At 51.2% G+C, this 13,975-nt stretch overlaps 2 protein-coding genes across 3 annotated transcripts in view; one reads left to right on the top strand and one right to left on the bottom strand.

The window, feature by feature from the left end:
- GPATCH2 (G-patch domain containing 2) overlaps positions 1-9,494 on the bottom strand; it is a 169,145-nt gene extending 159,651 nt beyond the window's left edge. The window contains exon 1 of the mRNA XM_083175147.1: positions 9,326-9,494. Within this exon, the coding sequence (XP_083031273.1) occupies positions 9,326-9,375 (50 nt within the window). The 5' untranslated portion in view covers positions 9,376-9,494. The remainder of the gene's footprint in view (positions 1-9,325) is intronic.
- Positions 9,495-9,530: 36 nt separating this feature from the next.
- Positions 9,531-13,975, top strand: part of SPATA17 (spermatogenesis associated 17) — a 214,344-nt gene continuing 209,899 nt past the window's right edge. The window contains exon 1 of one of the 2 annotated variants that reach the window (XM_083175149.1): positions 9,531-9,745. In XM_083175149.1, the coding sequence (XP_083031275.1) occupies positions 9,660-9,745 (86 nt within the window). In that variant the 5' untranslated portion in view covers positions 9,531-9,659. The remainder of the gene's footprint in view (positions 9,746-13,975) is intronic. The other variant, XM_083175148.1, reaches the window with a different exon arrangement.

Raw genomic sequence — 13,975 nt, 5'->3', positions numbered from 1 at the left:
CTGACCTGGAGGACCATATAACATTATCTCTCACCTTGAGCGGAAGGCACCCCCCCCCCACACACACACAATTCTGCTCTCTTATAATGTGAAAGACAATAATGCTACAACCGCAACATTTTAAAGAAATGATGGCACGGCCGGTACATAAGAACGCCTCTCCCACTACAGAGATGCCCATATCTATCATCACTGACCCTTACAGTACAGGGACGTCTAATGGCTGGTATGTAATAAAACCTCTCCCACTACAGTACTGCCTATAATGAGATATATATATATATATATATATATATATATATATATATATATATATATATATATATATATATTTATTTATTACACAACCTCCTCCCTTACAGTACGGTTCCACTACAGTACTGCGCATGTATGCCACCTCTACCCTTACAGATGGGGACGAATGATGGCCAGTATATAATAACACTTCTCCTACTATAATACTGCCCGTATGTACCGCCACTCCCATTACATTACAGCCAATATATACCACCTCTCCCATCTTAGTAGTGCCTATATATGCCACCTCTCCCCTTACAGTACAGGGACATCTGATGGCTGGTATATAATGCCTCTCCCACTACAGTACTGCCCATATGTATCAAATCGCTCACTACAGTACTGCCCTTATACACCACTGCTTCCCTCACAGTACGGTGATGTCTGATGGCTGGTATATAATAACGTCTCTCCTACTACAGTACTGCCCATACATACAACCTCTCCCACTACAGCAGGCATTCCCAACCACGGTCCTCAAGGCACGCCAACAGTGCAGGTTTTAGTGATATCTAGGCTTCAGCACAGATGGTTTAATCAGAATCCCTCAGATACTAATTAAGTCACCTGTGCTCAAACCTGGATATCTACAAAACCTGTACTGTTGGTGTGCCTTGAGTGCCGTGGTTGGGAATGCCTGCTTTACAGTATGGAGATGTCTAATGGATGTAGTGTTCCCGCTAGGCTGTTTTAGCGGGGCGCTGCGCCCTGCCCGATTTTTAAAGTGCAAAATGCGCCCTGCCCCTCTGGCAGCGCCCCGCTAAAACAGCCTGCCTTTGTCACCGCTGTTGTGACCGGGGAAGCCCGGCGCCGCTGTACATAGCGATGCCTGGCACTTCCCCGGCAGTGTACAGCCTTCCGGGTGGCCGGGTCCGCCCCCTTTGCGTGCCACCGCCGGCCGGGCCCACCCCTTTGCGTGACGCCACCAGCCGGGCACGTCCCTTTTCGTCACGGCGCGGGCACGCCCCCTTTGTGACGTCGGCGGCCCAGGCAAGTCCAAAATAGTGACGTCGGCGGCCCAGGCACGCCCAAAATAGTGACGTTGGCGGGCCCGGTCCGACCCCCCCGCCCTGCCCACCCTAGTTCCTAGAAGGAACACTAGGATGGTGTATAATAACGCCTCACACTACAGTACTGCCTGTATATACCACCTCTCCCACTACAGCACGGGGACATCTGATGGCCAGTATATAAAAACGCCTGCCCCATCACAGTAGAGGGACGTCTAATGGGCAGTATATTATAATTCCTCTCCCACTACAGTACTGCCCATATATACCACCTCTCCCACTACAGTACTGCCCATATATACCACCTCTCCCACTACAGTACTGCCCATATATACCACCTCTCCCACTACAGCACGGGGACGTCTGATGGCCGGTATAGAATAACGACACTCCTATTACAGCACGGGGAGGTCTAATGGCCGGAATATAATAATTCATCCATTAGAGTATGGGGACGTCTGATTGATGGTGTATAATAACGCCTCTCACACTACAGTACTGCCTGTATATACCACCTCTCCCACTACAGCACGGGGACATCTGATGGCCAGTATATAACAACGCCTGCCCCATTACAGTAGAGGGACGTCTAATGGACAGTATATAATAATGCCTCTCCCACTACAGTACCGTCCACATTCATACCCAAATCATTTGCCACGTATAAAGAATGTAATAAATGTAAAAAAAACAATCAAGATGGCTAGAGACTGAACGTAAAATAGCCAGCAAATCTAATCCCCCCAAAAATCTAGTTATATAAACGGGAAACTGTTAAGGGAAATATTGGCCCACTAAAAAACAAGCAGGATACCCTGGTAATAGAAGGGAAAGCGGAATTATTCAATGAAGTTTTTGCTTCGGTATTTACAAGGGAAGAATCTTCCGAAGATCTCCTACAGATTAAATGCTCGGCTCTTGATTGCTCCCAAACTATGTTTGGGGGAGGGAATAGTCAACAATAGATTACAGAACCTAAATAGTCTCTCCACTAGCCTCCAAACTTTCCCTGAAAACTCACCTCTTCAGGCAAGCCTATCATATTTAAGTTCTACACGCATTTATTATTATTTAGCTTCCCTTCTGGACTTTTAACTTGGTGGGACTGCTATGCCATTACTGCTATGCCATTACTGATGTCTGTCCTTGTGTTTCCCTCCTATATTCCTATAGATTGTAAGCTTGCAGCAGGGCTCTCCTACAGTACCTCCAAGTCTGTCTGTCATTACCCAGTTAGTTTGGTACTTATGTACTATCTGGGCGCCCGATTTTTTGATTGTATGCCTTAACTTAAGGCATACAATCAACGCGACGCGATAATCGCATCGCATGCGACCAAATCGTGTGCGATGCGATGGACCCGATTTTTCCATAGGATTCAATGTTAAAATGGTCTGAGTCCATTTTAACATAGAATTCAATGGTAAAAAGGGGTCCTTTTCCTTGCCCCACCATCCAAGTGGGCATGGAGTTGGATATAAACCTGTGGCGAGCGTAGCGAGCCACCGAGCCCGAAGCGTGGCGAGCCCCGCAAGGGGACACAGATTTTTAAAAAAGTATTCTGTGTCCGCTCGCCACGCTTCGGGCTCGGTGGCTCGCTATGCTCGCCACAGGTTTATATCCAACTCCATGCCCACTTGGATAGTGGGGCAAGGAACAGGACCCCTTTTTCCCATTGAATTCTATGTTAAAATGGACTCAGACCATTTTAACATTGAATCCTATGGAAAAATCGGGTCCATCGCATCCGATTTGGTCGCATGCGATGTGCCCGATCCGACCCGATTTCTAAATCGGGCGCCCAGATACTACATAAGTACCGTTAGTTTTATCACGGTCTACCATTGTAAAGCACAACGGAATCTGCTGCGCTATATAAAAAACTGTAAATAAATAGTAAATCTCCTGGCCCGGACAAAATACACCCAAGGATACGAAAAGTATAAAGTTCTGTCATAGCACTAACATTATATCTGATATTCGAGGAATTAATAAACTCGGGGACGGTACCAAGGGACTGGCGCATAACTAACTTAGTGCCAACATGTAAGAAATGTAGCATAACTAACCCTGAAAATTATAGGCCGGTCAGCCTTACATCCATTGTGGAGAAAATATTAGAAGGATAATAAGAGATAGTATCCAAAAATTCTCAGAACAGGAGAAGGTGATAACTAAAGGCCCCCATACACTAGGGCGACTTGTCCTTAGGACAAGTCGCCCCCGACTTCCCCCTGAGCTTCCCCGGCTGCTCCCCGGGGGAGCTTGATTAGACTGGCACTTGATGTGCCATTTTTTACATGTGATAAATCGTCTCGATTTATCACATGTAAAAAAACCCGGGGAGCAGGGGGGGGGGGGGGGGGGGGCTGGGGACTCTGTGTCCCCCGCTGCTGGGGACGCTGCGGGGGACAGCGTCTGTGTCCCCCCAGCGTCTGTGCGGCAAGGCGGTAGAGGGAGCAGGGGGGCTGGGGACGCTGCGGGTGACACGTCTGTGTCCCCCCAGCGTCTGTGCAGCGAGGCGGTAGAGGGAGCAGGGGGGGCTGGGGACGCTGCGGGGGACACGTCTGTGTCCCCCCAGCGTCTGTGCGGCGAGGCGGGAGCAGGGGGGCTGGGGACGCTGCGGGTGACACGTCTGTGTCCCCCCAGCGTCTGTGCGGCGAGGCGGTAGAGGGAGCGGGGGTGGCTGGGGACGCTGCGGGGGACACAGGCGGCATAGAGCCGGGCAGGGGGAGCCGGCGGGACTCGGAGCTGTCAATGGTAGAAAAAAAAAGCCTATACAATGAATGGGCTGCCTGTGATTGGCTGAGCGCTCTCTCAGCCAATTGCTGACTGGCTGAGAGAGCGCTCAGCCAATCACAGGCCGCCCATGCATTGTATGGGCTTTTTTTTTTATTATTCAATACTGACAGCTCCCGCCGTCTCCCCCTGCGCGGCTCTATGCCGCCTGTGTCCCCCGCAGCGTCCCCAGCCCCCCCTGCTCCCTCTACCGCCGCACTAGGTCCCAAGTCGGGTGGTCGGACGTGCAGCAGGTCCGACCACCCGACGCAGATCCGATGCGCACGGGACCGCGCATCGGATCTGAGGGGACATCCAAACTAGCCGATTTTGGTCCGATTTCTGCCAGATCCGACTGATCTGGCAGAAATCTGACCAAAATCGGCTAGTGTATGGGGGCCTTTAGACTCAGCATGGGTTCGTCAAAAATAGATCATGTCAGACTAATTTAATTAGCTTCTGTGAGGAAGTCAGTAGGGGGCTGGACTTAGGGAAATCTGTTGATGTAATACTGCTTGAATTTGCTAATGCTTTTGACGCGGTGCCTCATAAAAAGGTTATTAATGAAACTAGGTAATTTAGGGTTAGGAGATAAAATTTGTAATTGGATAGTGTGGAGAGTGGTGGTAAAATGCATACATTCCAGCTGGGGTAAGGTCCAAAGTGGAGCTTCACAAGGTTCAATATTGGGACCCACCTTGTTTAATATATTCATTAATGATATTGGAAGTGACATAGTGAGTAAAATTGCAATATTTGGATGACAAAATTGAGTTAGGAAATGAACTCAGGAGATGATGTGGATACACTACAAAGTGACTGAATTAAATTGGAAAGGTGGAAAATGCAGTTTAATGTTGAAAAATGTAAAGTAATTCATTATGGGAACAAAAATGAACAAGCTACTTATAGGCTAAATGGAGTTATTATAGGAAATTCTGCTGTAGAGAAGGACTTGGGGGTCATCATAGATGAAAAATTGGGTAATAGTGCACACTGCTCAAGTGCAGCAGCAAAAGCCAACTGCACACTGGCATGCATAAAAACGGGTATGGATTCAATGGATGCCAATGTGATAGTGCCTCTTTCCAAGGCATTGGTGAGACCAAACTGGGAATATTGGGTTCAGTTCTGGGCACCGCACCTTAAACAGGACATAAATGAACTCAAACAGGTACAGAGAAGGGAGAGTAAGCTAGTAAAAGGTCTCGAATCACTAGAATACAAGGATAGGTTAACCAGGCTGAATATGTTTTCACTGGCAAAACGGAGGTTGAGAGGTGATAGGATTAGTATGTTCAAATACAGGTTTGGGAATCATATGGAACTGGGAGATGATTGGTCAGGAACAGGCCTATACTTAGGACACGCGGGCATGTACTGAGGCTCAAGGAAAAGAAATTCCGTACTGAATAAAGAAGAGGATTCTTCACCATTAGAGCAGTAACATTCTGGAACTCATTGCCAGTGGGGTGATTACAGCAACTACTGTTAATGAATTTATATAAAAAACTGGATACATTTTTGGCCACTAAGGGAATCCTATAGATATGACTTACTCAAGTCAGTAGTTACAGGTCAGATAGTTGAACTCGAAGGACTAACGTCTTTTTTCAAACTTGATTACTATGTTACCACCTCTCCCACTACAGTACTGCCCATATATACCACCTCTCCCACTATAGCACTGGGATGTCTGATGGACGGTATAGAATAATGCCTCTTCCATTACAATAAGGGGACGTCTGATTGACAGTGTATAATAAAGCCTCTCCCACTACAGTATTGCCCATATAGGCTACCTCTCCCCTTACAGTACAGGGACATCTGATGGCCTGTACATAATAACGCCTTTCCCACTACAGAACGGCCAGTATAGAACGCCTTTTCCACTACAGTATGGGAATGTCGGATGGTCGGTATATAATAAAACCTCACCCATTACAGTACGGCCTGTATATACCACTTCTCCCCTTACAGAACAGGGACGTCTGATGGCCGGTATATAATAACGCCTGTCCCATTACAGTACTGCCCATAATATACCACCTCCTCCCACTTGAGTACGGGGACGTCGGATAGCTGGTATATAATAACACCTCACCCATTACAGCCCGCATAAAATGCCTCTCCCACTACAGAATGGGGACATCTAATAGGCAGTATACAATAATGCCTCTCCCATTACAGTACGGCCTGTATATACCACCTTTCCCCGTACAGAACCGAGGTGTCTGATGGCTGAGATATAACAACACTTCTCCCATTACAGTACGGGGACGTCTTTTGGCCGGTATATAATAAGTCCTCTCCCACTACAGTACGGCCTGTATATACCATCTCTACCACTACAGTACTGCCCATATATACCACCTCTCCCACTACAGTACTGCCCGTATATACCACCTCTTCCCACTACACTATGGGGATAGTATATAATAACACCTCAACCATTACAGTACGGCCTATATATACCACCTCTCCGCTTACAGAACGGGGACGTCGGATGCGGATTCATGTCCTGCATCAGGATCGGAAGACCCCAGACAGACATGACACCCACAGGTTAGGGATGTCCCTTAGTTTCAGAGGTTTAAATACACAGAGTCAGCCCCTAATGTTTTCCTTTTGTGATGGTAAGATCAGATGTGCAATAGGAGCTTGATTGGATGATGCTAACCCATGACTGTCATATTTTGCGGGGTTTTTTGTGGAAGTTTGTGCTGTGTGTAGTTATTTGTGGAAGGCTTGAAGACACATTTGAAGGGTAACTAATGGCAACGTGTGCCTGCACTCATATTGTAAAGGATAGTTTTATGTACAGTTGCCTTTCCTTCCCGCATCCTGTGGGAGGCTCCCGTTTCAGTCATTAATCTCCTGGATTCCTCAGATTCTGCATGAGGGCACTTGCTAGAAGAAAAAGTCCAGACAGTGATAAATGACTTTAAGAGTAAAATAAACTCACCACCACTGACAAAGCTTTGGGACAGGATACAGATAAGGTAGCTGCAAGTACAGCACCTAACAAGGGAAGATTGCCTGACCTTGTCACTGGTCACAATTTGGAAGAGCAGCTATTGGGTGCACCAAAACTAGACCATGTTACACTTTAGGTGCAGCCAATGCTATTGCAAATCTTCTCAATGAATGGAGTCTCAAGTAATATGCTTGGGCATTACAAGCAGAAACACAAGTATAGCATTTATTGTTCAGTTTAGCGATGTTAGATATTTTGTAATTTCCCTGAGACTTGACCGACAGGTTTCATAGGACTGGTAAGAAGTGTCTGCATTATTTTGGAGAAAATGCTTGAATGTGACCGTCTGTACATAGATTCCCAATACTATGCCCAAGGTGGTTCCGAAGGCGGTTTTCGAGTTGACGGTCAGTATCCTCTGGCTCTGACGTAACGCTCTTTAAGAGGTTCCAAGACTCTCGTCACTGAAGATACAGAAAGCAGAGGAAGTACCCTCCTTTGTAATGGAAAAGCGCCATGTAAAGAGAGAGTAAAGTACACAAACACTTACCAATTACTAAATGTAAGCTAGAACATTATTTTTATTCTTTGTGACAAGTGACACTGCCGGGATGATTACATAGAATTTCTCAAGCTTGTATATATAAATTTGAGAGGTATCAAATTGGTTCTGCCTGGTACCATTCACAACACCCCTTTCATGGTCTGAGCAATATATTCTTTTGCAGCTCTTACTTTAAAAACCAGTTTAAACGGTCACGTTGCGAGGAGGTGAGACTGACTTCTGTTAGTTCAGAACACCTGTGTACATCAGTGCATGGTGTGCTGTTCCTGCCCGTACCTGGATTTTAATTTCATGAAACTCCTCAATGCCTATGGTAACAAGAGATTTTCAGAAGAGGTCGTAAAACTATGTTGTCATCACCTATGGTAAGGAACACCTGAATTGTCCGGGTTGGCTATGTCGGATGATGATATCCCTTTGGAGACACAACGCAGCATGGTCACAGTGATGCTTGCCTATCGCTGTGACAGAGAACATTGGAGTATGAGTGACTATCTCCAGAATCTGTAAGTAATTTTAAGAGGTTCAGTTTGATTTTTCAGATGAAGATCCGGCTGAGTAGAACCGATGTGCAGGCCTGTGAATTGTTAAACCATTCGTCTGTCGTGAATGATCCAGCATAATGGGGAGTTGCACGGACCCATCAGTACCTCGGTCAAATTAGTGAGGGCAATTTCCAGATTCTGTTGGTTTCTTGGCACGCACAGCACATTATGCACAAAGGAACAATTGTTGCTTAATTTGGGACTAAAAGAAACTAAGTGTAAGAACATTACTTTGTGTGGATAAATGGGATTATTTTGTTATTGCAATCCAAACAAATAATTTATAGCACTTCCGATGAAGCTCAAATATCACAGGGAGTGTCATACATCTACACCACCAGGTCTTGCACTAGGGTGACAGCAGAACCTACGGCAGCCATAACATATCCAGATCTTACACCAGGGTGGTGGCAAGACCCCCGGCAGCCATGACATCCCCAGATTCTGCACCAGGGTGACGCCGAGACCACAGGCAGCAAACACCCCCCCAGATTCTGCACCAGGTTGATGGCAGGACCCCCAGCAGACATGAAACCCCCAAATTCTACACCAGGGTGACGATAGGATCCCCATTAATCGTGACACCCCCAGATTCTGCAGTAGGTGATGGCAGGAACCCCAGCAGCCACGACATCCCCAGACTCTGCACCAGGGTGACGGCAGGACCCCCAGCAGCCATGACACCCCCAGATTCTGCACCAGGGTGACAGCAGGACCCCCAGCAGCCATGACAACCACAGATTCTGCACCAGGGTGACGGCAGGACCCCCAGCAGCCATGACAACCACAGATTCTGCACCAGGGTGACGACAGGACCGCCAGCAGCTATGACACCCCCAGATTCTGCACCAGGGTGACGGCGGGACCCCCAGCAGCCATGACACCCCCAGATCCTGCACCAGGGTGACGGCAGGACCCCCAGCAGCCATGACACCCCCAGATACTGCACCAGGGTAATGGTAGGACCCCCAGCAGCCATGACACCCCCAGATTCTGCACCAGGGTAATGGCAGGACCCACAGCAGCCATGACACCCCCAGATCCTGCACCAGGGTGACAGCAGGACCCACAGCAGCCATGACACCCCCAGATCCTGCACCAGGGTGACAGGGCCCCCAGGACGTGTACTCGCTCCCCGGGCCGGGTCACTCACCAGCTGGTTCCCTTGTCGGCTCGGATGTGTTTTCTGGCCACGCCAACCATGAACGAAGCGTGCGGGTCCACCCCGGTGCTCGGAGTCAGGGCAGCGGCGGACACGGAGCCACCATGACGCTTCCGGAGCAGGAGCGGAAGTCGGACTGCACCATACCCGGCGGCCGGGGGGAGACGCGGGCGCGCTCATTGCAGTATAGGGGGGGGTGGGGGGGGGACACCAAGGTAGCCGGGTCACTGAACGCAGCAGCGGGATCCGGTGTGCTAACGGCGGCGCCCAATTAGCGCGTCCTGTGTGTGACCACCCCCCAAACGCGGTGGTACGCTCTGTCTCCATGGCGACGCGTCCTGACAGCACCTGGGACAACAACATGGCCGCCGCCGCCACTACACTCTCGGGGGAGTTCTCCCTCTTATGCAGGTAGCTACCACTATCTGCCCCATGGGAGGGTAACTACCATTATCTGCCCCACGGGAGGGTAACTACCATTATCTGCCCCACGGGAGGGTAACTACCACTATCTGCCCCATGGGAGGGTAACTACCACTATCTGCCCCATGGGAGGGTAACTACCACTATCTGCCCCATGGGAGGGTAACTACCACTATCTGCCCCATGGGAGGGTAACTACCACTATCTGCCCCATGGGAGGGTAACTACCATTATCTGCCCAATGGGAGGGTAACTACCATTATCTGCCCAATGGGAGGGTAACTATCACTATCTGCCCCATGGGAGGGTAACTACCACTATCTGCCCCATGGGAGGGTAACTACCATTATCTGCCTCATGGGAGGGTAACTACCACTATCTGCTCCATAGTGAGGGTAACTACCACTATTTGCTCCATAGTGAGGGTAACTACCACTATCTGCCCCATGGGGAGGGTAACTACCACTATTTGCCCCATGGGGAGGGTAACTATCACTATCTGCTCCATAGTGAGGGTAACTACCACTATCTGCCCCATAGTGAGGGTAACTACCACTATCTGCCCCATAGTGAGGGTAACTACTGCTATCTGCCCCATCTCCCCAAGCACTATCCCTGCTGTGCGACCCCAGTTTGTCTGCCCCTTTCTTTAGAATGTAAGGTGTAACGAGCAGGTCCCTCCTCATTTGCTTTTCTAAGAATATATCTTTGCCACTGTTATAATTGCCTCAGTGTCCGCTGCTGCAACTGTCTTTTAAGGCCCATACACACTGGGTGACTTTGAGCTGAAAGCCGCCCAGTGTGTATGGCCGGTCTATGAGCGCTGCTGCGCGCTTCCACAACATCTCTGGGAAAGCCGTTTATCTGCTGGTAATGACCCCCCCCCTGCTGACAGCACCGGGCAGTGGGAAAGTCGCTCCGTGTGTATGGACCTTTAGTTACCATGTACTTGTCGGGTGCCGGACGGGGTCCCGACAGGCATTCACCCGACGTCGGGATCCCAACTGTCAAAACACAGACAGCCGGGTCCTTGACGGTCATCGGCTATTTCCCCTCGTGGGGGTCCATGGAGGGAGAATATAATAGGTGGCTCGCTCGCGTAGCGAGCCACCGCGTCCGCAAGGGGCTTTGTTGCGCTCGCCATGCTGTCTGGGTCCGGCCAGTCGGGATCCCGAGTGTCAGACCCCTATACCACACCCGTACTTGTCGTAACTTGCATTTGTAGTGTAAATCACTATTGTGTTGTTTTGTTCTTTAGCTCATCTATGGGAAGTGGTACTAAATCCCGGCGTTCAACATCCCGACGCCGGAATCCAGACCGCCGGAGTCCCGACAAGGGGGGGACATGGATCGCCCCCCCTTGCGGGCTCGCTGCACTCGCCACGTAGCAGGCCCAGTGCCTCGCTACACTCGGCACACTCATTTATTCTCCCTCTATAGGTGTCGTGGACACCCACGGAGGGAGAAAGTGTCTGGATTTTGGCGGTCGGGATTTTGAACGCCGGGGTTGTATCTGCATACCATCTATGTATTGTCAGGTGCTGCAGAACCCTTGTGGCGCCATATAAATAAAGATCTCTTATATATTTAGCCAGATCTGTCACTCATCCCCTGTGTATATAACGTTCCCGCCCAGCAGGATACACAAACCCACCCACCCAGCGAAAAGTGTTCTATATGTATAACGTTCTACACATCCCACCCCCTTGACATCACCTCCCCCACGCCCAGCCAGGGCTACAGTAAACGCCCACCATCCACCATTACTCCACAGCCACCAGGTGAGTGGCAGGTCTGCCCGCACCCCCCCCCCCCCCCGCCAGCACACACACACCCCCGCGACCCCCCTCCTGCGATTCGCACGCCCCCCTCCCACAAATCACGGCATCCCCCTCCCGCGATTTGCTGGCCCCCGCGCCCCCCCCCCTCCAACGTTTTGCGGAGGAGGGCGCACTGTTTGATGGGATGAGTGGCACTGTGTGACGGGATGAGTGGCCCTGTGTGACGGGATGAGTGGCCCTGTGTGATGGGATGATTGGCCCTGTGTGATGGGATGATTGGCACTGTGTGACGGGATGAGTGGCCCTGTGTGACGGGATGAGTGGCCCTGTGTGACCGGATGAGTGGCAGTCTGTGACGGAATGAGTGGCCCTGTGTGACAGGATGATTGGCACTGTGTGACGGGATGATTGGCTCCGTGTGACAGGATGAGTGGCCCTGTGTGACGGGATGAGTGGCACTGTGTGAAGGGATGAGTGGCTCTGTGTGACGGAATGAGTGGCCCTGTGTGATGGGATGATTGGCCCTGTGTGATGGGATGATTGGCCCTGTGTGACGGGATGATTGGCACCGTGTGACGGGATGAGTGGCCCTGTGTGACGGGATGAGTGGCCCTGTGTGACGGGATGAGTGGCTCTGTGTGACGGGATGAGTGGCCCTGTGTGACGGGATGAGTGGCCTTGTGTGACGGGATGAGTGGCCCTGTGTGACGGGATGAGTGGCCCTGTGTGACGGGATGAGTGGCCCTGTGTGACGGGATGAGTGGCCCTGTGTGACGGGATGAGTGGCCCTGTTTGACGGGATGAGTGGCAGTCTATGACGGTAGGATTGGCACTGTGTGACGGGATGAGTGGCACTGTGTGACGGGATGATTGGCAGTCTGTGTGACGGGATGATTGGCAGTCTGTGTGACGGGATGAGTGGCCCTGTGTGATGGGATGAGTGACACTGTGTGACGGGATGAGTGGCGCTGTGTGACGGGATGAGTGGCCCTGTGTGACGGGATGATTGGCAGTCTGTTTGACGGGATGAGTGGCCCTGTGTGACGAGATGAGTGGCAGTCTATGACGGGATGATTGGCAGTCTGTGTGACGGGATGATTGGCAGTCTGTGTGACGGGATGAGTGGCCCTGTGTGACGGGATGAGTGGCACTGTGTGACGGGATGAGTGGCACTGTGTGGCGGGATGAGTGACCCTGTGTGACGGGATGATTGGCAGTCTGTGACAGGATGACTGGCCCTTTGTGACAGGATGATTGGCCCTTTGTGACGGGATGAGTGGCCCGGTGTGACGGGATGAGTGGCAGTCTGTGAAGGGATGAGTGGCCCTGTGTGACGGGATGAGTGGCCCTGTGTGACGGGATGAGTGGCCCTGTGTGACGGGATGAGTGGCCCTGTGTGACGGGATGAGTGGCCCCCCTGCCAGCAAACACACACCCCCGCGACCCCCCTCCTGCGATTCGCACGCCCCCCTCCCACGAATCACGGCATCCCCCTCCCGCGATTTGCTGGCCCCCGCGCCCCCCCCCCCTCCAACGCTTTGCGGAGGAGGGCGCACTGTGTGACGGGATGAGTGGCACTGTGTGACGAGATGAGTGGCACTGTGTGACGAGATGAGTTGCACTGTGTGATGGGATGAGTGGCCCTGTGTGACGGGATGAGTGGCCCTGTGTGATGGGATGATTGGTCCTGTGTGATGGGATGATTGGCCCTGTGTGACGGGATGAGTGGCCCTGTGTGACGGGATGAGTGGCCCTGTGTGACGGGATGAGTGGCAGTCTGTGACGGAATGAGTGCCCCTGTGTGACAGGATGATTGGCACTGTGTGACGGGATGATTGGCTCTGTGTGACGGGATGAGTGGCACTGTGTGAAGGGATGAGTGGCTCTGTGTGATGGAATGAGTGGCCCTGTGTGATGGGATGATTGGCCCTGTGTGATGGGATGATTGGCCCTGTGTGACGGGATGATTGGCACTGTGTGACGAGATGAGTGGCCCTGTGTGACGGGATGAGTGACCCTGTGTGACGGGATGATTTGCACTGTGTGACGAGATGAGTGGCCCTGTGTGACGGGATGAGTGGCACTGTGTGACGGGATGAGTGGCACTGTGTGACGGGATGAGTGGCCCTGTGTGACGGGATGAGTGGCACTGTGTGACGGGATGAGTGGCCCTGTGTGACGGGATGAGTGGCAGTCTATGACGGTAGGATTGGCACTGTGTAACGGGATGAGTGGCACTGTGTGACGGGATGAGTGGCACTGTGTGACGGGATGAGTGGCAGTCTGTGTGACGGGATGAGTGGCACTGTGTGACGGGATGAGTGGCCCTGTGTGACGGGATGATTGGCAGTCTGTGTGACGGGATGAGTGGCCCTGTGTGACGGGATGAGTGGCCCTGTGTGACGAGATGAGTGGCAGTCTATGACGGTAGGATTGG

Source organism: Crinia signifera, chromosome 3, assembly GCF_055691185.1.
Source record: "Crinia signifera chromosome 3, ASM5569118v1, whole genome shotgun sequence".
Taxonomy (NCBI): domain Eukaryota; kingdom Metazoa; phylum Chordata; class Amphibia; order Anura; family Myobatrachidae; genus Crinia; species Crinia signifera.
Note: the sequence above shows the minus strand (reverse complement) of the source record. Positions and strands in the feature narration are given on the sequence as shown.